Raw genomic sequence first — 24,316 nt, forward strand, 5'->3', positions numbered from 1 at the left:
TCCCTTAAATCTGAAGAAGAACCTGGTCTGTGTCTTCCATAGCTATTCCCATATACAATAATTGCTGGTCCGTCTTTGTTCAACTGTAGAAAGACCTGTCAAATCCAATTTGTGTTTGTGGACAATGCCAAGTACGACTTCAAATCAGAAACAAGTTAGGACAATATTGAAAATGAAAAAATAATAATCTGCAGTGGTTCTTCAGTCACCGGTGCCATTTGAAGGATGAGAGATCATGGTTGTTTACTTTAGGCTTGTGCACTTGCCCTTTCTGCTGCGTTTACACATACGTAGGTAGGACGCGTTACGAATGTCATATTAATGTGACTTAACGCATCTGAATACGTTTCTTAATAGTGTGTGTTGGTGCGTGATATTCAGGATTTTCGTGGAGCATGTTTTTGGCTGTCAAAAAATCTTCCACGAATGTCACACACCACCCTCATTTCGCCTCATGTCGTGGAGGTCGCAACTGAGCGTGTTGATCTGTCTTGGTTAGTGGTGATCCTTAATCAATCAATCAATTTTTTTATATAGCGCCAAATCACAACAAACAGTTGCCCCAAGGCGCTTTATATTGTAAGGCAAGGCCATACAATAATTATGTAAAACCCCAACGGTCAAAACGACCCCCTGTGAGCAAGCACTTGGCGACAGTGGGAAGGAAAAACTCCCTTTTAACAGGAAGAAACCTCCAGCAGAACCAGGCTCAGGGAGGGGCAGTCTTCTGCTGGGACTGGTTGGGGCTGAGGGAGAGAACCAGGAAAAAGACATGCTGTGGAGGGGAGCAGAGATCGATCACTAATGATTAAATGCAGAGTGGTGCATACAGAGCAAAAAGAGAAAGAAACAGTGCATCATGGGAACCCCCCAGCAGTCTACGTCTATAGCAGCATAACTAAGGGATGGTTCAGGGTCACCTGATCCAGCCCTAACTATAAGCTTTAGCAAAAAGGAAAGTTTTAAGCCTAATCTTAAAAGTAGAGAGGGTGTCTGTCTCCCTGATCTGAATTGGGAGCTGGTTCCACAGGAGAGGAGCCTGAAAGCTGAAGGCTCTGCCTCCCATTCTACTCTTACAAACCCTAGGAACTACAAGTAAGCCTGCAGTCTGAGAGCGAAGCGCTCTATTGGGGTGATATGGTACTACGAGGTCCCTAAGATAAGATGGGACCTGATTATTCAAAACCTTATAAGTAAGAAGAAGAATTTTAAATTCTATTCTAGAATTAACAGGAAGCCAATGAAGAGAGGCCAATATGGGTGAGATATGCTCTCTCCTTCTAGTCCCCGTCAGTACTCTAGCTGCAGCATTTTGAATTAACTGAAGGCTTTTTAGGGAACTTTTAGGACAACCTGATAATAATGAATTACAATAGTCCAGCCTAGAGGAAATAAATGCATGAATTAGTTTTTCAGCATCACTCTGAGACAAGACCTTTCTGATTTTAGAGATATTGCGTAAATGCAAAAAAGCAGTCCTACATATTTGTTTAATATGCGCTTTGAATGACATATCCTGATCAAAAATGACTCCAAGATTTCTCACAGTATTACTAGAGGTCAGGGTAATGCCATCCAGAGTAAGGATCTGGTTAGACACCATGTTTCTAAGATTTGTGGGGCCAAGTACAATAACTTCAGTTTTATGAGTTTAAAAGCAGGAAATTAGAGGTCATCCATGTCTTTATGTCTGTAAGACAATCCTGCAGTTTAGCTAATTGGTGTGTGTCCTCTGGCTTCATGGATAGATAAAGCTGGGTATCATCTGCGTAACAATGAAAATTTAAGCAATACCGTCTAATAATACTGCCTAAGGGAAGCATATATAAAGTGAATAAAATTGGTCCTAGCACAGAACCTTGTGGAACTCCATAATTAACTTTAGTCTGTGAAGAAGATTCCCCATTTACATGAACAAATTGTAATCTATTAGACAAATATGATTCAAACCACCGCAGCGCAGTGCCTTTAATACCTATGGCATGCTCTAATCTCTGTAATAAAATTTTATGGTCAACAGTATCAAAAGCAGCACTGAGGTCTAACAGAACAAGCACAGAGATGAGTCCACTGTCCGAGGCCATAAGAAGATCATTTGTAACCTTCACTAATGCTGTTTCTGTACTATGATGAATTCTAAAACCTGACTGAAACTCTTCAAATAGACCATTCCTCTGCAGATGATCAGTTAGCTGTTTTACAACTACCCTTTCAAGAATTTTTGAGAGAATTAATGCTGTCACGATTAATAAATCGTGACAGCATTCTTTTCTGACGTGCGCACAATTAAACCCTGCTGCACTGCATTCAGTTTCATTGCTGCAGTATGCTGAAGAAGGACAGTGATGCCAAGTCGGCGAAAAGTTTTGTCCCAATGCTCCTCAGTGCGCTCCTGCAGGTGTTCCACCTGCTGCTGTGCCTGATATGTGGGAAAATGAGTGAGATGAGAGCTGTGTGGAGCCACACATCTGGCTCTCTCAGTCTCCTCCTCCTCTTTGCGCCACTCCATGGCACAGAGCCCAATGCAGCATGCAGTCACAAAGTTCTTCTACTGTGGATTTTGAGGAGCAAACTGGAGCAATCTCAATTGTTCAGCAACTGATGGATGAATATGAGTGTGTGTTTGGAGACAATCATCTCATTCACAACGTGACAGAACTTAATGATGTGCTGTTACGCACAATAGTGCGCAACAGTAAGGAACATTATTCTTGACCGTGCGTAATGGTTCCTGATAATTCGCTAGCAACATGTGCCATTAATCGTAACGCGTGGTAACAGGTTGCGGTAGTTCCTGAGGAGACCTGACCCCTCTTCCCCGAATCAACACATTCGTGATCAGCAGCCAGGAATGTGTACTTTGTGGCATTCATGACCTGTCGTGCCGGGGTCTCACATATACAAATGGCTTGTCTGATAATAATGTTAATAATGTTAGACTGCTCAAAGCCATGACATCTCTGGGGCCATGTGTGCACAGTGTGGTGGGCAACCGACTGACCTGAGTGTAGGGAGCTGCTCTGTCTTTGTTCCAAAACTTTCCAGCCTTGTTTCTGAGGGTTCTGCGGTGCTCCTGAGACGAAATAAGACTGAGTCCAGACTTTGTGACTCCAGTTTGGTTTTCTGACAGTTGCAGATCTCTGCACTCTACGTCACTGCAAACAGACATACACACATACGTGTGCAGTGAGTATTTTTAAGTACTGTGAAACTTGCATTTGCAAATTGAGAACAGGAAGCGGGTGACTCACGTGAGGACGTAGTTGATGCTGACAATGCAGTGAGGTCTGGAGGAGCGGCTGTTATGGACAATAGTGGCATAGCTTTGAACCCACACCCAGCCGCCATGCTTCGACAGCAAGCGGTAGTACTTTGTCGTCACCTGTCCTTTTGCCAGTACTGCAAGATAAAAGAAAGAAAATGTACTAACGAGAAGGACTTCACTGTGAAATCATCACTGTGTGTGGGTCATCATTAATGCTGTGAGAGTTCTAAGGGAGAGCCAGTCAAGACAGCCAAAACATTTAATTTTAATTTAATTTAACCTTTATTTAACCAGGTTAGTCCCACTGAGATCAAGACCTATTTTGCAAGTGAGACCTTGACAATTATGAAGTTTCCAATTCAACTAGTCTGCATGTCTTTGGATGTGGGAGGAAACTGGAGCACTCAGAGGAAACCCACACAAACACGGGGAGAACATGCAAACTCCACACAGAAAGGACACATGTGGGAATCGATCCCATGACCTTCTTACTGTGATGCAACAGTGCTAACTGCTAACCACTGAGCCACCGACACCCACCATACCTAACATCTTTTTTGTCAAAACTGAAGCCACTGCTTCAAAACTACAGCCTGCTTTACCAACACGCACACAAAACTACAAAACTCAGTCACACCACCTCAGGGTTGCCAACCTTGGAACTTTGAGTGGAGTGAGACTGCACAGACATTTTCAGATCTCTCCAGAGATGTTCAATAATATTCAGGTCTGGGCTCTGACTGGGCCACTCATGGACATTTACAGAGTTGTCCTGAAGCCACTCCTTTGATATCTTGGCTGTGTGTTTAGGGTCATTGTCCTACTGAAAGATGAACCGTCATCCCAGTCTGAGGTTAAGAGCGCTCTGGAGCAGGTTTTCATCCAGGATGACTCTGTACATTACTGCATTCATCTTTCCCTCAATCCTGACTAGTCTCCCAGTTCCTGCTGCTGAAAAACATCCCCACAGCATGGTGCTGCCACCACCATGCTTCACTGTAGGGATGGTGCCTGGATTCCTCCAAACATGACAACAAAGAGTTCAATCTTTGTCTCATCAGACCATTTTGTTTCTCATGGTCTGAGAGTCCTTCAGGTGCCTTTTGTCAAACTCCAGGTGGGCTGCCATGTGCCTTTTACTAAGGACTGGCTTCTGTCTGGCCACTCTACCATACAGGCCTGATGGGTGGATTGCTGGTTGTCCTTCTGGAAGGTTCTCCTCTCTCCACAGAGGAATGCTGGAGCTCTGACTAAGGTCCTTCTCCCTGATCGCTCAGTTTAGATGGGTGGCCAGCTCTAGGAACAGTCCTGGTGTATCTGAACTTCTTCCATTTACAAATGATGGAGGCCACTGTACTCATTGGGACCTTCAAAGCAACAGAAATATTTCTGTACCCTTCCCCAGATTTGTGCCTCCAGACAATCCTGTCTCTGTGGTCTACAGACAATTACTTTGAATTCATGCTTGATTTGTGCTCTGACTGTCAACTGTGGGACCTTATATGTAGACAGGTGTGTGTCCAGGTGGATTTCAATTAAGCTGTAGAAACATCTCAAGGATGATCAGTGGAACCAGGAGGCACCTGAGCTCAATTTTGAGCTTCATGACAAAGGCTGTGAATACTTATTTACACGTGTTTGTTTATTTGTTTTATGAATTTGCAAAAATCTAAAAAAAAACAACTTTTTTTCACATTGTCATTTTGGGGTATTGTGTGTACAATCTTGAGGAAAAAAGAATTTCATCCATTTTGGGAAAAATGGAAAAATAAGAAAATGTGGGAAAAGAGAAACTCTGTGAATACTTTCTGGATGCACAGTAGATTACTCTAAAAAAAATTAAGGGAACACTTTGATCAGATCTCAATGGGGAACAAATCATGCTGATATCTTTGCTGATATGGACTGGGTAATGTGGAGTGAAAGGATGCCACATTGATGAAAATTGAGTGATTAATTCAAAGACAACCTGAAAAGCAAGCAAACAAATGATGCAGCGGGTTTGTTGATTTTGCCAAAACTTCATTCCAGCAACTTGTCTTCACTGTTGGAGATTTACTGCAGTAATCTGCTGTAAGGACGGCATGTTGTGGGCGCTCCTGCCCCATGAAAGCATGTTTGTTTCTGTGCAGTACAGTCGCATTAACGCCACCATTGACACGTTCATCCCCTGGCCCAAATCACAGCACTCATAAAGCGTATCACAGAAGCCTGCCAATTGCTTGTACCATATTAAAGTGACCACTGAGGTGTTCATCTCCCAGTTCCACAACAAACCAGAATCCCCAGCGTGATCACATGAGCCATGAATATTTGGAAAGTGAAAATTCCTTTCTGTGGAAGTGACTTCAAAACCTGAAAGACGCATCAAATTCGGAAAAAACCTGATAATACAATAACATGCTTTTGGAGGGCGGGATGCATTTTCAGAGGCCCGACGTTCATGACCAGTTGCCCAAAATGAACATCTGTCATTTTGGGCGACTGGTCATGGACGGAGAGACTCCGAAAAATGCATACCGCACGACAACAGCATGTTATTTGCATTATTATCACTTTTTACTGAGATACACAACACATAACGCGTACATAAAAAGTTGGCTCACTTTAACTTTTGCCGTGTCGGCTGGCGTGCGGTGCTCTCCAAATTTGGCAGCACATCCTCATTAAGCTGGCTGCTCATGGCTGCTGTTGTCGCACTATCCATGAGAAAATCATCCAGAATATCCATATTGGGACACACACTTCTCGCCTTTTTATTTTTATTTTTTTCCCCTCTGCGGACAGTTCTTGGGCTGCGTGCGCTATGACGTCATTTGTTTACGCACAGCAGGCAGGTATAGCCAGGTAGCGTCGACGTAAATCTACGATACTGGCCTAGCAACGCCCTGGTAAAGTGATAATAATGTCCAATATGATGTTATTCCTCGGGCCTCGACCCAGTATGCCTGCGTGAGGCTGTGTAAGAGTCCGGCAGGATCCTTGTCACGTCAAGAGTGTTAAAATAAATGTTTCAGCAAATCTCAAGAATAAAAGTTCCATTTACAACATTTCAGTTGTTCATGCAATTAAGAAATAAGTCTGCTTCACTCGTTATTGTTTTCCTGGTGATTGGAGCACTTTTCTTGAGCCGGGTCCCTGTCATGGCGGGGCAGCACCAGGGCTCCTTTGTTTACACGAGGGACCGGCTGATGGAGCTCCGATGCAGTAGATTGAAGGTGGAAAGACATGATATCCCTAAAGAACTGCAGAGGAAATACAGGGGCTGTAGAGCCGGGCAGAGATGGTCGCAAAGGAAGAGGAGACATTGGCCGTATCTTCCTTGGATGGTGATGGGGAATGTAAGATTGCTGGTGAACAAAATGGACAAATTAATATCACTTGTGAGGAGCGACAGGGGCTCAGTCCTGTGCTTCACAGACACATGGCTGCATGACAACATACCGGACTCCATGGAGAGTTGCTGACAGCGGCAAAAAGAAAGGTGTGTGTGTGTGTGGGGGGGCTGTTTACATGAACAACAAGTGAACAAGCGGCGCAATCCAGGATACGTTACAGTGAAGGAGTGTGTGTGGAATCCAGATGCTGGCTTTCATTGCCATCTCTGGGGATTTTAACCAGGTTTCCCTTTCAGCATCACATCCCACTTTGAAGTAGTTTGTTGATTGTAAAACATGAGATAATAAAATAACAGACCTGCTGGATGCTAATGTGAAGGAAGCACACAGCGCCACAGCCCTCACCCCAGAGCAGACCAGAACCTGCTTTATTTAGAGCCAATTTACATTCCTGCAGTTCGGCGGCAACCTGTGATCACCAGAGTGGGATGGATGTGGTCTTCTTGGATGTTTGGAGGTGACCGACTGGGCTGTGCTCTGTGATGCTCAGGGGGAGGACATCAAAAGCATTACAGACAGCATAACGGATTATATCAACTTCTGTACAGACGATATCATCCCAACCAAGACAGTGTACCATTACCCCAACAACAAACCCTGGCTGACCAAGGACATCAAGGCAACAATGAACAGGAAGAAGGCTGCATTCAGGAGTGGAGGCAGAGAGGAGCTGAAGAGGGTGCAGCAAGAACTGAGGGAGAAGATCACAGAGGGGAAGGACAGTTACAGGAGGAAGCTGGAGAACAAGTTCCAGAAGAACAACATGAGGGAGGTGTGGAAGAGGATGAGAACCATCACTGGTCATAGTACGAAGGCAGACCAGATGATGAAAGGAGACCTTCATGAGGCCATTGAGCAAAACCTGTTTTTTCAACAGGTTTGACTACATTGTCTCTGCCCACATTTCTCCCAGCTCCTCTCATTGCTTCTCCTCCCCTTACCACCCCCCTCCTCCCACTAACCAGCCCCCACTCCCCTCTCTCCGCTACACCCTCATTCTCCTCCATGCCTCTGCTTGCTCCTGCCCAGACACCTGAGCCTCCCTGCCCCCCATCTCAACCGGGTCTCTCTCCATCCTCTCTCATCACCATCACTGCTGTTGTGTGGGCCGCTGAAGAGGAGGTACTGCTGGCCCACCACCACCAGATGGCGCCCTGCTTGGAGTGCGGGCTTCAAGCACAAGAGGGCGCCAGAGCCACTGGGAGTGACAGCTGTCACTCATCCTCAACACCAGCTGTCACTCATTCATCTCATCACCATCACCATAAAGGCCGGACGGCAACTCCACCTCCTCGCCGAGAAATCTTCTACGATTAGAGGTAACCTTCTCTGCTGTGATTACTGTTAATCTACTATTGTTCTGTGTGCAGTCGCATGCCCGTGAAGACCCAGGAGAGGGACAAACGGGAGCTGCACGAGTAAAGACGTTTCCTGGAGGTGGAGGTTATCCCTCCCGGAGGAATCACTAATAAAGGTTGCTGGGTGTGAGGACTCACACTCACCACCTTCTGTTTCTTGTTTGCCAGCAGTACCAGGGCCGACAACGGAGGACAGAGACCACCTGGGGACTCAGGGCTTGGCGGCTTCGGTGTTCTTCAGGCCGTTGGTGGTAGAAGCGGTGTGGGCCCCGGCTCTTCGTTCATCCGAGGTCTCCTATCTTCAAGCCTGCCCGCAGTCCTCCTGTGTATGATTGGCATTATTACTCTTGTTTATATTCCGTTGTGTTCTTTCGCAACATTAAATTGTTACTCCTTCTCTTATCCATTGTCCGTTCATTTGCGCCCCCTGTTGTGGGTCCGTGTTACGACACCTTCCCAACAGGATTTCTCGGCCATTCGTCATGGATCCCGAGGGGCGTCAACCACAGCTTGAACAGCCAATGGGAGAACAAGGAGCGCAGGCGTCAGCAGGAGGCGTGGTAAGTGATCTGCAGCAAATCCTTACCGCTTTCACTGCTCAGTTACAGCTAGTAACCGAGCAAAATGCAATCCTCAATCAGAGGATGGAGGCTCTCACCGCCAGAGTGGAAGCACGCGAGTCGAGCGTCGCTGCAGTGTCTCCTCCTGCTGGCCCGGGGCCTAATGTAGATGTTCCATTGGCCGTTCAACTACCCCCCCCCACCGTCCCCTGAAGCTTACATAAGTCCTCCCGAACCGTACGGAGGCTGTGTGGAAATGTGCGCAGACTTCCTAATGCAGTGTTCGCTCGTTTTTGCACAGCGTCCAGTCATGTACGCAGCAGACGCCACCCGGGTGGCTTATGTAATTAATCTGCTTCGAGGTGAGGCACGCGCTTGGGCTACAGCGCTCTGGGAACAGCAGTCATGGCTTCTGACGTCATACGCTGGGTTTATACGGGAATTCAAACAGGTGTTTGATCATCCCAACAGAGGCGAGACCGCCTCGACCGTGCTGCTGTCACTGAGACAGGGGCGTCGGAGCGCAGCTGATTACGCTGTCGACTTCCGCATCGCGGCTGCGAGGTCAGGTTGGAATGATGTTGCGCTCCGCGCTGCCTTCATAAGCGGACTGTCTCCAGTACTGAAGGAGCATTTACTGGCTAAGGACGAACCGCAGACTTTCGACGGGCTTGTCACTCTGGTTATACGCTTAGACAACCGCTTGAATGAACACCGTCGGGAGCAGGCCGGGGGGCGTGGCCGGGCACAAGCCGTCCCTCTCTCTTCCGGGTCTGAAAGGGTGACGTCGTCCCCACGCTCCATTGCCAGTGGGCTCCGTGTGGCAACAGCTCCCCCTGCTGACGAAGCTATGGACACGAGCAGGGCCAAAGTGAGATCTGATATCAGACAAAGGAGACTGGCCCGCTGGGAATGTTTTTACTGTGGCTCATGTGAACACATGTTAAAAGACTGCCCCAAACGGTCAAACACCAACGCCCGCCCTTAGAAACTGGGCTACGGGTGGGCCATAACATGTGCACGGGGAAACCCCGCAAATCAGCACGAATCCCAGTGATAATCCTGAGTGGGGATTTAACCCTTCACGCCCCAGCACTGGTGGACACGGGGTCCGAAGGGAATCTGTTGGATAGCAGATGGGCAAAGGAAGTGGGGCTCCCTCTAGTGGCTCTGCCTTCGCCTTTGAAGGTACGGGCACTAGATAGCACTCTACTCCCGCTAATCACACACCAGACCCAGCCTGTAACCCTGGTTGTGTCTGGGAATCACCGGGAGGAGATAGTGTTTTACGTGACACCTTCTACCTCCCGAGTGATTTTGGGTTTTCCTTGGATGGTGAAGCACAATCCCCGGATCGATTGGCCGTCTGGGGCCGTGGTGCAGTGGAGCGAAACCTGCCACCGGGAGTGTTTAGGATCCTCGGTTCCTCCCGGGATCACGGCTAAGGAGGAGGTTAAAATCCCTCCCAATCTGACGGCGGTGCCAGGGGAGTACCATGATCTGGCTGACGTCTTCAGCAAAGATCTGGCGCTCACTCTTCCACCGCACCGACCGTACGATTGTGCCATTGATTTGATTCCGGACGTTGAGTACCCGTCCAGTAGACTGTACAACCTCTCACGTCCGGAACGCGAATCAATGGAGACCTACATCCGGGACTCCTTGGCCGCCGGGTTGATCCGGAACGCCACCTCCCCGATTGGTGCTGGTTTCTTTTTTGTGGGCAAGAAAGACGGCGGACTCCGTCCATGCATCGATTACAGGGGATTGAACGAGATCACGGTTCGCAATCGATACCCATTGCCCCTCTTGGATTCGGTGTTCACACCCCTGCATGGAGCCAAAATATTCACCAAACTCGATCTTAGGAATGCGTACCACCTAGTTCGGATCCGGAAGGGAGACGAATGGAAGACGGCATTTAACACCCCGTTAGGTCATTTTGAGTACCTGGTCATGCCGTTTGGTCTCACCAATGCGCCCACGACGTTCCAAGCATTGGTTAACGATGTCTTGCGGGACTTCCTGCATCGGTTTGTCTTCGTATATCTGGATGATATACTCATCTTTTCCCCGGATCCTGAGACCCATGTCCGGCATGTACGTCAGGTCCTGCAGCGGTTGTTAGAAAACCGGCTGTTTGTGAAGGGCGAGAAGTGTGAGTTCCACCGCACTTCTTTGTCCTTCTTGGGGTTTATCATCTCCTCCAACTCCGTCGCCCCGGATCCGGCCAAGGTTGCGGCGGTGAGGGATTGGCCCCAACCAAAAAGCCGTAGGAAGCTGCAACAGTTCCTCGGCTTTGCAAACTTCTACAGGAGGTTCATTAAGGGTTACAGTCAGGTTGTTAGCCCCCTGACCGCCCTGACCTCCACCAAAGTCCCCTTCACCTGGTCGGACCGGTGCGAAGCCGCGTTTAAGGAGTTGAAACGCCGATTTTCGTCTGCGCCAGTTCTGGTGCAGCCTGATCCTACTCGCCAGTTTGTAGTGGAGGTGGACGCCTCAGACTCAGGAATAGGAGCCGTGCTGTCCCAGAGCGGGGAGTCCGATAAGGTTCTCCATCCTTGTGCCTACTATTCCCGCAGATTGACCCCCGCTGAACGGAATTATGACGTGGGCAATCGAGAACTCCTCGCGGTGAAGGAGGCTCTGGAAGAGTGGAGACACCTGTTGGAGGGAGCTACGGGGCCTTTCACGGTTTTTACGGACCACCAGAACCTGGAGTACATCCGGACCGCCAAGCGGCTGAACCCCAGGCAAGCCCGCTGGTCCCTGTTCTTCGCGCGCTTTGACTTCCGGATCACCTACCGCCCCGGGACCAGGAATCAACGATCCGATGCATTGTCCCGGGTGCACGAAGAGGAGGCCAAGGCCGAGTTGTCGGACCCCATCGACACCATCCTTTCCGAGTCCACTGTCGTGGCCACCCTCACCTGGGACGTGGAGGAGATCGTCCGGGAGGCCCAGGCAAAGAACCCGGACCCGGGAGACGGTCCGAAGAACAAACTCTACGTCCCACCAGAGGCTAGAGCTGCCATCTTGGACTTCTGCCACGGATCCAAGCTCTCCTGTCATCCCGGAGTGCGTAGGACCGTGGCAGTAGTCCAGCAGCGCTTCTGGTGGGCGTCACTGGAAGCCGACGTCCGGGACTACGTCCAGGCCTGCACCACCTGTGCCAGGGGCAAGGCGGACCATCACAAGACCAGGGGTCTACTCCAACCCCTGCCTGTGCCTCATCTCCCCTGGTCCCACATCGGCCTGGACTTCGTCACGGGCCTCCCGCCGTCCCAGGGCAACACCGCCATACTGACGATAGTGGACCGGTTCTCCAAGGCGGCCCACTTCGTGGCCCTCCCGAAGCTCCCGACGGCCCAGGAGACGGCAGACCTCCTGGTCCACCACGTCGTGCGTCTGCATGGGATACCGTCGGACATCGTCTCGGATCGTGGTCCCCAGTTTTCCTCACAAGTCTGGAGGAGTTTTTGTAAGGAACTGGGGGCCACCGTACGTCTCTCGTCCGGGTATCACCCACAGACGAACGGCCAGGCAGAGCGGGCGAACCAGGACCTTGAACAGGCTCTTCGCTGTGTCACCTCCGCGCACCCGGCGGCCTGGAGTAACCATCTGGCCTGGATCGAGTACGCTCACAACAGCCAAGTATCTTCTGCCACCGGCCTCTCCCCCTTTGAAGCGTGTCTGGGCTACCAGCCCCCGTTATTCCCACTTGTGGAGGGAGAGGTCGGGGTACCCTCGGTCCAGGCCCACCTGCGGAGGTGCCGCCGGGTGTGGCGGACCGCCCGCTCTGCTCTGTTGCGGGCCCGGACGAGGGCCAAGGCCCATGCAGATCGCCGGCGTTCCCCGGCCCCTGCATACCAACCGGGGCAGGGGGTGTGGTTATCCACCAAGGACATCCCACTCCAGGTGACATCCCACAAACTAAAGGACCGTTTCATCGGGCCGTTCCCCATCGCCAAGATCCTCAGTCCGGCCGCAAGCTGACACTCCCGGCTTCACTGCGGATCCATCCGGTTTTTCATGTTTCTAGACTCAAGCCATACCACACCTCACCACTCTGCACCCCTGGACCCGACCCACCTCCTGCCCGGATCATCGACGGGGAGCCGGCGTGGACTGTCGGAAGGGTCGGGGTTTTCAGTACTTGGTGGACTGGGAGGGTTACGGACCCGAAGAACGCTCCTGGGTGAAGAGGAGCTTCATCCTGGACCCGGCCCTTCTGGTCGATTTCCACCACCGACACCCGGACAAGCCTGGTCGGGCGCCAGGAGGCGCCCGTTGAGGGGGGGGTCCTGTTGTGTGGGCCGCTGAAGAGGAGGTACTGCTGGCCCACCACCACCAGATGGCGCCCTGCTTGGAGTGCAGGCTTCAAGCACAAGAGGGCGCCAGAGCCACTGGGAGTGACAGCTGTCACTCATCCTCAACACCAGCTGTCACTCATTCATCTCATCACCATCACCATAAAGGCCGGACGGCAACTCCACCTCCTCACCGAGAAATCTTCTACGATTAGAGGTAACCTCTGCTGTGATTACTGTTAATCTACTATTGTTCTGTGTGCAGTCGCATGCCCGTGAAGACCCAGGAGAGGGACAAACGGGAGCTGCACGAGTAAAGACGTTTCCTGGAGGTGGAGGTTATCCCTCCCGGAGGAATCACTAATAAAGGTTGCTGGGTGTGAGGACTCACACTCACCACCTTCTGTTTCTTGTCTGCCAGCAGTACCAGGGCCGACAACGGAGGACAGAGACCACCTGGGGACTCAGGGCTTGGCGGCTTCGGTGTTCTTCAGGCCGTTGGTGGTAGAAGCGGTGTGGGCCCCGGCTCTTCGTTCATCCGAGGTCTCCTATCTTCAAGCCTGTCCGCAGTCCTCCTGTGTATGATTGGCATTATTACTCTTGTTTATATTCCGTTGTGTTCTTTCGCAACATTAAATTGTTACTCCTTCTCTTATCCATTGTCCGTTCATTTGCGCCCCCTGTTGTGGGTCCGTGTTACGACACCTTCCCAACAACTGCAGAGGAGGTGAGACGAGTCGTCTGTGTCCAGGAAAGGCTGCGGGTCCTGATGGCCTCAGCCCCAGAGTGCTGAAGGGATGTGCTGTCCAGCTGTGTGGGATTTTATAGCACATCTTCAACTTGAGCCTGAGCCAGATGGTTGTTCCTGAGTGGTGGAAAACCTCATGTCTGGTCCCTGTGCACAAGAAGAAGAACCCCAACACACTTAATGACTACAGACCTGTGGCCTAACATCACATGTTACGAAGTAGAAGCTGATAATGTAATAATGGCCGATAACGTAATAAATTTGCCATTTTTAAAATGTAATAGGCCAATAATGTAATAACTGGCCAATAATGTAATAAAAGTCCTGAACCGATAACGTAATAACTTTTACGTTATTGGCCTGGTAAAAAAATTCTTTGCAAATATAATAACTGAGCCAATAATGTAATAATATACTAATATTAATCTCCAAATGAAGTGAATGCACATTTGCAAACATAGACAATGGTATGATATGAAATATAGCTAGCTGTTGGCTAGATATTAGCATTATTAGCTATTACAGTTTGATAATATTGGGGGGTCAACCTTTTTAAAGAAAAGTATGTGTGCGCGTGCGTGTATATATATATATATATATATATATATATACACCCATACATACATGCATATGTGTGCGTTTTAGCTGATGACTTCTGGTGAATTTTGTGGAAAGGAATGGATAAATTAATAGAAAAAATATGGGACAAACCCTCAATAGATTAAAAGTATCTGCCACTGCATTGAAGGACTGTCACTGGATAGCACTGCTACATGGAAAGAGACTGATATATTTAGAAAGAATATCCATGTATTTTGTCAGGCTTTGTACATTTACTTATGTTATATGTTAGGCCATTTAATATTCTGAGTTTACAGGAAGGAAGGTTTATAGGAAGTCAACTATCGCTGCAGTTGTGAACAAGGCTCTTGATGAAACTAAAGGTTCTGGTGCAAGAAAACTAAACATACACCTCAGAGAAGAATACTGTGGTATCAGTTGAGCTAGTGTTCAAGACACAATGGACAGAGATCAAGACGCTACCAACTGCATAAGGCTACCTTTGAAAACAAACCCATTCCAGAATCTATTAAAGCCAAAGCAGTTCAAGTTTGTCACCAGATAGACTTGGTTGACATGGGGAAATGGCGAGTCAAGCATGCTGGAGGTATGTATCGGTACATCCTGACCATAATAGATGTATTTAGCAGATACATTTGGCTAAGACCACTGAAGAGTAAACACAGCACTGAGATTGCCAGACATCTTGAGGACATTTACACTGAGCATGGTCCACCGAAGGTTATACAGCAAAGGAATTCAAAGGTGCAGTAAAAAAACTCATGGAATCCCTTCAAGTGAAAATAATTCAGAGTTCGCCATATCATCCCTAGAGCCAGGGTAAAGTGGAGAGAAGCCACCATGTACTCAGGAAAAAGATAATGTATGACTTAGTCAACTATCAACAAGGAGGAGTCAACTGGGTTAAACATTTACCAACATATGCCAGGGTAATGAATAAAGACCCAAAGGAGGTTTTGAGCTGGATGTCTCCTTTTCAGGTGTACTATGGAAGAAAGTCATAGACTGTCCAATAGGTTAACCTGTTCCCCAGCTGAAATTCCTGAAGAACATTGAAATTCCACAACATCAAACACTGCCCACCCAAAAGCATAGGCTTTTGTTTGAGGATAAGCAAATAAAGATTAGGAGAAGGGCACAAAAGGCAACACAGCCCTGCAAACAGCAAATGACTTAATCAAGAAGTCATAAACCCTCTATGTACAGGATAAATGACAATGTGCTGGTCAGAGTGAAGAGTGGCAATCACAGAGTTTCAAAAAGACATTTTGTAATACTAGGTTTAGTTGTGAAAAGAAACCTAATGTTGCACAAATATAAGGTACAGTTTCATGTGGCTAATGGCCCCACTACAACACAAAAGTGGTTTTCAGTGTCTGATGTCACCAGTGTAACAAGACGAGAAGAAAAGCAGCGCCCAAAGTCTCAGCCCAAAACAGTTCAACAGATGCATCTGCAAATTCCTTATACACATGAGGACAGATTGGAGTATTTTGAATCATCAAACCTGAACATTCGCTTAGACCCAATTCCAGATGGCAGTTGCCAATTTGCTGCTATTGCTGACCAATTGGCCACCATTGGAATTTTCCGCTCTGCATCACTATTGCGCAAAGAAATTGTGGCAGATTTAACACTTAATCCATATGGAATCGATAGGACACCCCTTTCAGAGTATGTCGAGGGGACATGGGCAGATTACTTACAGAGGATGGCGCTAGATGGCACATATGGTGACCACCTAACTGTTCAAATAGCATCCCAGATATTCAAAGTTCAGTTTGTTACTCTCTCAACTCTTGGTTCAGGTGCAACCTCTGTCATCTCACCATCTGGTTGTTTTTGTGAAAGCTTGCCTCTCTTGGTTCTTGGCCATTTTGCTGAGGGACACGGGAAACATTATGTTTGTTTAGATGGACCCATTTTTCCTTATATTCAGTCCGTTCAGGAGGCAGAGATGCATTGAGTGCCTCATGGAATTAACTCCCAACCTGGCCCTCTATCTGACACTGAAGATGACCCTCTGCCTGAAACCGAACCCGGCCCTACATGTATGTCGGACACTGAACCCTGCCCTCTGTCTGAAACCGAACCTGGCCCTACATGTATGTCGGACATTGAACCCTGCCCTCTGTCTGACACCAAACCCGGCCCTACATGTATATCGGACACTGAACCCGGCACTCTGTCTGAAAGTGAACCCGGTCCTACATGTATGTCAGACACTGAACACTGCCCTCTGCCTGAAACCGAACCCGGCCCTACATGTATGTTGGACATTAAACCCTGCCCTCTGTCTGACACCAAACCCGGCCCTACATGTATATCGGACACTGAACCCGGCACTCTGTCTGACAGTGAACCTGGCCCTATGTTTGATATTGAATTTCCGTCTATGGCCAACACTTTATGGCATCTCTCACCATGTCAGTCAATAAGCCTCCATACCTACCCACAGAAGTCCTATCAATGATCATTGCCTGTTTTCTCAGTCAAGACATGTCCATGCTGGGAACGTTCAATCACATTTCAGTCTTGTTCCGTGACCTAGCTGCACCATTTCATCCCCATATTTACATCAGAGATCGACTTGCAGAGAATTTGGAACTTGACAAAAATAACAACTGCTCCATTAGTGTTATGAAACTCTACAAGGTTGCAGGACATGGCAGTGGTCTCAGCACACGTCTCAAAGAGCTGTTTAGCAAGGACAGTAGATGGATGAAAGCCTGGATCATGTTAAGTCATGTGGCCTTTGGTCAGTACAAAATTAAGGACATCTACTGGAAGAAGTATTGACCATTTTATAGTTGGTGTTTTGTTTTTTGTTTGTTTGTTTGTTTGTTTTTTGGTTAGCAAATAATTTAAATTTGATTTTTTTTTAATGATGAATGTTTAGTTCTTTTAAAAAAAAGGAACATTTATACAAAGTTTAATTTTGTAATAATTTTGTAGCTCATGTTTTATGTTCTATTTTACAGTTTGGGGTCTTGAAAGAAGTTTGTCCTGAACAATTGTTCCAAAGGTTAAATAAAGATTACATTTTTCATGTCCAACATGTGTGGTCATTTCATTTGAGAATACGTCATCCTCAAAGAGGTACAACTTTCATATTATAGGTCTACATGCAATATACGAGGTCTGTTAGAAAAGTATCGGACCTTTTTATTTTTTGCAATAACCTTATGGATTTGAATCATGTGCGCTTGCATCAGCCAAGCTTGAACCTTCGTGCGCATACGTGAGTTTTTTTCACACCTGTCGGTTGCGTCATTCGCCTGTGAGCAGGCTTTGAGTGAGCACTGGTCCTCCCCCCTCATCGGATTTTCATTTTCATTTCAAATGTCTGAACAGCTGGAGCAGCACTGCATCAAATTTTTTTAGAAACTGTGAGAGACAGCCAGGTGGAAACCATTCGGAAAATTCAGATGCCTTTCAGGGACGATTTTATGGGCATCACACAGATTAAGGAGTGTTACAGCCGGTTTAAAGACGGTGCACAATGGCGGAGGGCGCGCCGTGCTCCAAGCGGCGATCGACAGGCTGAAACGACCAGATCATTTACAAACTGAATGCTGTGTTGATCCGGACGTCGTCTGACTACCAGAGAAATGGCAGAAAAGGTGGGCATAGCACTTTTCCAGCACATTCCACTGTTAAAGGAGATTTTGTCATGAAAACAGGAGCGGAGGAATTTGCCATGGAGCCGCTAATGGTGCGGAACGAAAGCACCTCACAGGTCTCACAGGACATGTTGTGACATGCCCAGCTCTTCAACAATTTCTCGGGTACTTACTCGACTGAAAAGCCACCAAAGCCGTCTGAATCTTCCGAATGGTGGAAGAGCTGGGCATGTCCCGTGAGACTTCCAACACGGAGGTGCTTTTTGTTCTGTGCCATTAGCGGCTCCGTCCTGACGCGCGAATTCCGCCGCACATCTTTCATTACAAAATCTCCTGTAACAGTGTAATGTGCTGAAAAAGTGCTATGTCCACCTCTCTTGCCATTTCTCTGGTAGTCAGACGACGTCCCGGATCAACACAGCCTTCACTTTGGAAATGATCTGGTCGTTTCAGCCTGTCGATGGCCGCTCGGTGCGCCCTCAGCCGCTGTGGGCCATCTTTAATCCAGTTGTAATGCTCCTTAATCTGTGTGATGCCCATAAGATCTTCACCGAAAGCCATCTGAAGTTTCAGAATGGTTTCCACCTGGCAGTCTCTCACAGTTTCTGAAAACATTTTGATGCAGCAAAGCAGCAGTCGCTCAGCCATTTTCCTGACAATGAAAATCCGCAGAGGGGGCTGGACCACTCCTCCCACAAAGTGTGCTCACAGGCGAATGACGCAACCGACAGGCGTGAAAAAACTCACGTATGCGCACGAAGGTTCAAGCTTGGCTGATGCAAAAAATAAAAAGGTCCGATACTTTTCTAACAGACCTCGTATAAGTAATTGTCTGTGTTTGTAAAGACAAGTGTTGGAACTTAAATGGTGTAAGGAAGTGAAGGCAGAGCAGGACATAGAATTCTGACCATCAAGTTAAACAAACAATAAATCTTAATTCCTGGGGGGCAGGGAAAGAGACACAGACACAAAAGAGAGAGAGAGAGAGAGACGGGGGAGAGAGATGTACGTAGAGACGTAGAGAGAGTATGCATTTTCACAGTTAAATCCAATAATAAAAAGTTAAAATGATATTAGTATATTATTACCTTATTGGCTCAGTTATTACATTTGCAAATAATTATTTTTTTTTACCAGGCCGATAATGTAATAACCAGCCAATACCGTAATAAGTTATTACGTTACTGGCTGGTTATTACGTTATCGGTTCAGGACTTTTACTACGTTATTGGCCAGTTATTACATTATTGGCCTATTACATTTTAAAAATGGCAAATTTATTACGTTATCGGCCATTATTATCACTTTACATTGCTAGGCCAGTATCGCAGATTTACGTCGACGGTACCTGGCTATACCCGCTCGCTGTGCGTAAACAAATGACGTCATAGCATGCGCAGCCCAAGAACTGTCCGCAGAGGAAAAGATGAAAATGCAAGAAGTGTGTTTTGGTCCCAATATGGATATTCCGGATGATTTTCTCATGGATAGTACGACAATGAACAGCAGCTAAAGCAGCCAGCTTGATGAGGACGCACTGGCTAAATTGGAGAGCAGAGCGTGCCAGCCAACACGACAAAAGTTAAGTGAGCCAACTTTTTGTGTACGCGTTACGTGTTGTGTATCTCAGTAAAAAGTGATAATAATCCAAATAACATGCTGTTGTCGTGCGGTATGCATTTTCTGAGTCCCTCCGTTCACAGCCCCCAATGACAGATATTCGCCCTAACCCTAAATATCTGTCATTTTAGGCGACTGGGCGTGAACGTCGGGCCTCTGAAAATGCATACCACCCTCCAAAAGCATGTTATTGTATTATTATTATTATTGGCTTCTACAGTGGCTCATCCTGAGGCACCTCTGCAGAGTCACTGAACCCCCTGCAGTTCACATACCAGCCCAACAGGGGAGTGGAGGATGCCATCATCTCCATGCTGCACAGAGCTTTCTCTCACCTGGAGGAGGCAGGCAGCACTGTGAGAGTCATGATCTTTGAATTCTCCAGTGCCTTCAACACCATCCGGTCTGACCTGTTCAGCGATAAGCTACAGGACATGAAGGTGGAGGCTCCTCTGGTGGCCTGGATTACCAACTATCTCACTGGCCGCCCACTGTATGTGAGGCTTTGGGACATTACATCCGACACCATCAGGAGCAGCATCACAGGGGGCATTCCTATCTCCCTTCATGTTCTGTAGAGTGGTGTGGACTCAACCAGTGGTGTGCAGCTCAATGTATCTAAGATGAATGAGCTGGTGGTGGACTTCAGAAGAGAAAAGACCCATCCAAACCCAAACACCATTGATGGAACTGAAGTGGACATTGTGAACTACTAGTACCTGGGGGTCCACATAGACAACAAACTGGACTGGACTGTAAACACAGATGTTGTGTATGAGAAAGGTCAGACTCGACTGTACTTCCTCAGGAGGTTCAGAATTTCAAGGTCTACAGGAATATGTTGCAGATGTTTTATCACACAGTGGTCTCCAGCACTATCCTCTACACTATAGTGTGCTGGGGCAGCAGGCTGAAGGCAGCTGATGCGAACAAACTCAACAAGCTCATCAGGACAGCTGCTTTGTCCTGGGGGAGGACCTGGAGTCTGTGATGGACGTGTCAGAGAGGATGCTGAGGAAGCTGCTCAGCATCTGGGACAACACCTTCCACCCCCTGCATGCCACACTGATGTCCTGTCAGAGCACTTTCAGCCAAAGACTGAGACCACCGAGGTGCTCCACAGAATGCCACAGGAGGTCGTTCCTACCTGTGGCAATCAGACTGTATAACTCCTCCACCTTCTGCAGGATGAATACACAATGAACAGTTATTCAGTTATGTGCAGTATTGTCAAACATCTTGTGCAATATATCTTCCAGTCATTTCACATAAATTGTACTTATTGTAAAAAAAAAAAAAAAAAAGATTGATTGATTGATTTCTATTTAATTCTAGAATAGACTAGAATAGAATAGAATAATTCTTTATTGTCCACCAATGTGGAAAATTGTCGTCAGCTCACCAGCACAAAAAGACAACACTAAAATACAAACATAGTCATACAAACACACGAATAATACAAAGATAAGATACATAAAATACATAGATGTAAAGGAAGAAGTAGAATAAGACCTAGTAAAATAAATAAAACGTAAAATAAAATCTAATAAAATTAAATAAAACAGAAGTAAATCAGTTCAGGTTTTATTTGTGGAGTAACACTTTCTGTAATTGTGGATTTAAATAACCATTGTTTACTGTTTCTGTACTCTGGCAAAATAATTTCCTTGGGGATAAATAAAGCTGATTTTTGTTTTTATGTTTAACTGTGGTCTTGGAAGACTTACATAAGTGATGAGCACAGCGCAGATGGATGACGTCACAGGCATGAACATGGTGGTACAGAGTCTTCTCTATCAGGTCCTGGGGCTCAAATCCTGTCAGATCTGCCACCCTGTGTACACAGAACAGTCAGTGGATGTCCTCAAGATTACTGTGGTGAAATCAACACGACACGCGTGCCTTGTGTATGGCGCACCGCAGGACACCACGTCATGTGGAACAGAGGTCACGTGCGTAACGTGACAGTCACATCACTTGCTGTGTGTTATGATGATGTGTGATGATGTTATGGTCCGTTTCAACCTGGGGGCAGCCTGTCCATGTGTGCGCCATGCGTGCGCGCTCACTCGCTGCAGCCTGTTGCCATAGTGATATATGTTTTTATTTTTGTCCACTTGATGACAGCAAACAGACACATGCATGTCGCAGTGGTCAGTTGTTAGTCCATGTCCGTCCAGACACAGTACTGTCCAGATCTCATGGCTGCTTCTGTCTTAGCCACACCTCCTGTCAGTTCAGCGCACACACCAAAGTCACACTCATGGGGCAGTTAGACAAATTTCACTGCAAGTACGACAGTGATTGTCTGCAGTCTATTGTCATACCAAGAGTGTGAATGGCCACACATTTTCTAAGTGCCATGCGAGCGGTGTTAGATGTTCAGGTGTGTCACCTGGAATTTGGCTGACACCTGCTACGAGAGGGTTCAATGGGCTCTCACAGTGCACACTCTGTCTTTCAGCCGCTGGTGTGCACAAATAGTTGGAGCAACAGGTGTACGAGGTGTTGGAAGCAGCTATGTAATTACAGGGTTTGCATACAATTCCTGCTTCATGCGGACTTAATGTGCAATTGGACCAAATTCGCACTATGTGTGAAGGTGCCCGAAAGGAATGTAATTGTCACCTAACCCACATAGAATTTAACTAATGTGACTGGTTTGTTTTTCTGTGGATGACCTCAATGCAAAATGCATATGATCACATGAAACTTTACTGCACTATGATGTTCCCTTCTGTTGCATTCAGGGAGACAATAATCTTGAAACTTTAATTCACTGAAAACACTTTTTGGCCAAACCACAGTGAGGTGTAGGGATGGGTATTGATAAGATCTTTTCAACAATGATACCATTATCGATTCTGCTTATTGATCAGATTCCTTATCAATTCCCTTATTGATACCTCTTGTGAATTTTCTGTGTACTAAAAGTAGGGTTTACAGGTTTTCTATGTCAACAATATTTTATTGAGTGAAGATTTGTTCCATCCGGTCTATGGCTGATGCTGAGACCCTGATTCATGTGTTTGTTTCTACTAGAGTGAACTACTGCAATATTTTCTGGTTTACCACAGTCTAGCATTAGAGGTCTCCAATTGGTTGAATGAATGAATAAATTTATTCGGCACACAGTTCGACAAAAACAACAAAAAAAATCATAACAACAAACTCATAACAAAACAACTTTACAAAGGTTCAAAATGCTGCTGCCAGACTTTTGACACAAAGCACAATCCTTGACCACATTACACCCATTTTGGCATCTCTTCACTGGCTTCCTGTCTCTGTGTGATCAGATTTTAAGGTTCTGCTACTAGTCTACAAAATTGCTCAGGCAGAGGTATCAGACAGGGTACAGGCTGGAACGCGGTCAATAATACAAGCTGAGGTCATATCAACGGTATTGAGGAGTATTGCAGGCAAAAACAGAGGCAGAGTCAAAATACAAGCCGAGTTCAGGATTAAGGCAAGGCGGAGGTCAGCGCAAACAAGCAAGGTCAAAACACTGAGAAGCAAACAGGACATAAACTAAAGGCGAGAAAGTGAACAAAGTCAACAATTGGCAGTGAGCTGTGGAACTGTGGGGCTTAGATAAAGAGCAAACTAATCAAGGTGATGTGAAGCAGGTGTGTGGAAGTCTCTGGAAGGGGGCGTGACCAGGGAAAACAAAGATTGTGCACAGTGTAAGATAGTGAAGGAAGGAAAACACAGAGTGGAGTGATGATATAGACAAAGACACATGAGTAGGTGCAAGAGAGGGGGTAGATGAAAACACAGAGCAGAAAGAGTCATAGTGAGAGACAGAAGAGCTGGTGCAGGGGTAATCAAATAAGATGAGAAAAAACAGAGAACAAAGATAAATCAGAAAACCGAGGACAGAATACATTACAACTATGGCCAGGAACGAACTAAACATGAACAAATGAATAATCAGAATAAAAACAAAACTAGAATGGAAACTAATTATGGCTGAAGGAAGAAATAAAAATAACCAGGTGGCAAAACAAACAGAGACTAAACAAACCCAGTGTCTACAAAATAATGCAATAAATTAAACAAGATAACTGATGAACAAATAATGCAATAAATAACAAATGGAACATAATCTGAAGAGCAACACCAAAGATAAATAATAACAAAAACCTGTGACTAAGCATAATACAATAAATGTGATTAACAGAACAAAACAAAGACTAATGTGATAAAGTATAAACAAATGAAAAGAAAAACCAGAAAATCGTAAAGAATTAAGACCTAAACCCTGAGCCGGGGCCAAGCATGACAAGCACAGAGGGATATGCTTTGCAACCTTAAATGCCCATGATTTCATTGGATGACATTAAAAGGAGGATGTCCCCCTGGCTGTTCCTGCAATATCAAATATTTTGTGTCCAGTACCTACAACCTGCATGGAATTTCCTAAATGTAAACCTAATTTTAGGCATCATATATGCTACTCTGAAACCACCCCTAAACCCGAACAGTCCAATCAATTGTTAATCCCACTGAGGTCCTTAGTCTGTGTCTCATTAACATAAGATCACTGTCCTCAAAATCACTGTTGATTAATGATCTAATTATGGATCACCACTTAGATATGGTTGGTTGGTTTTTGTGAAACCTGGCTTAAACCTACTGCTGTCCTCCCCTTAAATGAGGCCTGCCCACCAATGTACACATTTAGTCACGTACCTCGTGATGTGAAGCAAGGCGGGGGTTTTGCTATAATTTAAAAATCTGGGTTAAGTTTACTAGCTGCTGGGAGTCTACAATATAATTCGTTTGAAGATCTGATTCTCTGCTCTGCCCAGGATACTGCGTATAGCCAAGGTCACAAGAATAAAGAACA

The 24,316-nt window shown here is 46.6% G+C and overlaps 1 protein-coding gene across 1 annotated transcript in view; it reads right to left on the reverse strand.

The window, feature by feature from the left end:
* Positions 1 to 24,316, reverse strand: part of sim2 (SIM bHLH transcription factor 2) — a 266,456-nt gene that overhangs the window by 18,251 nt on the left and 223,889 nt on the right. The window contains exons 7-9 of the mRNA XM_034177491.1: positions 21,192 to 21,298; positions 3,252 to 3,399; positions 3,002 to 3,155 (exon numbers count right to left, since the gene is read on the reverse strand). Of these exons, the coding sequence (XP_034033382.1) occupies positions 3,002 to 3,155; positions 3,252 to 3,399; positions 21,192 to 21,298 (409 nt within the window). The remainder of the gene's footprint in view (positions 1 to 3,001; positions 3,156 to 3,251; positions 3,400 to 21,191; positions 21,299 to 24,316) is intronic.

This window comes from Thalassophryne amazonica, chromosome 9 (assembly GCF_902500255.1).
Source record: "Thalassophryne amazonica chromosome 9, fThaAma1.1, whole genome shotgun sequence".
In the NCBI taxonomy this organism is placed as follows: Eukaryota; Metazoa; Chordata; class Actinopteri; order Batrachoidiformes; family Batrachoididae; genus Thalassophryne; species Thalassophryne amazonica.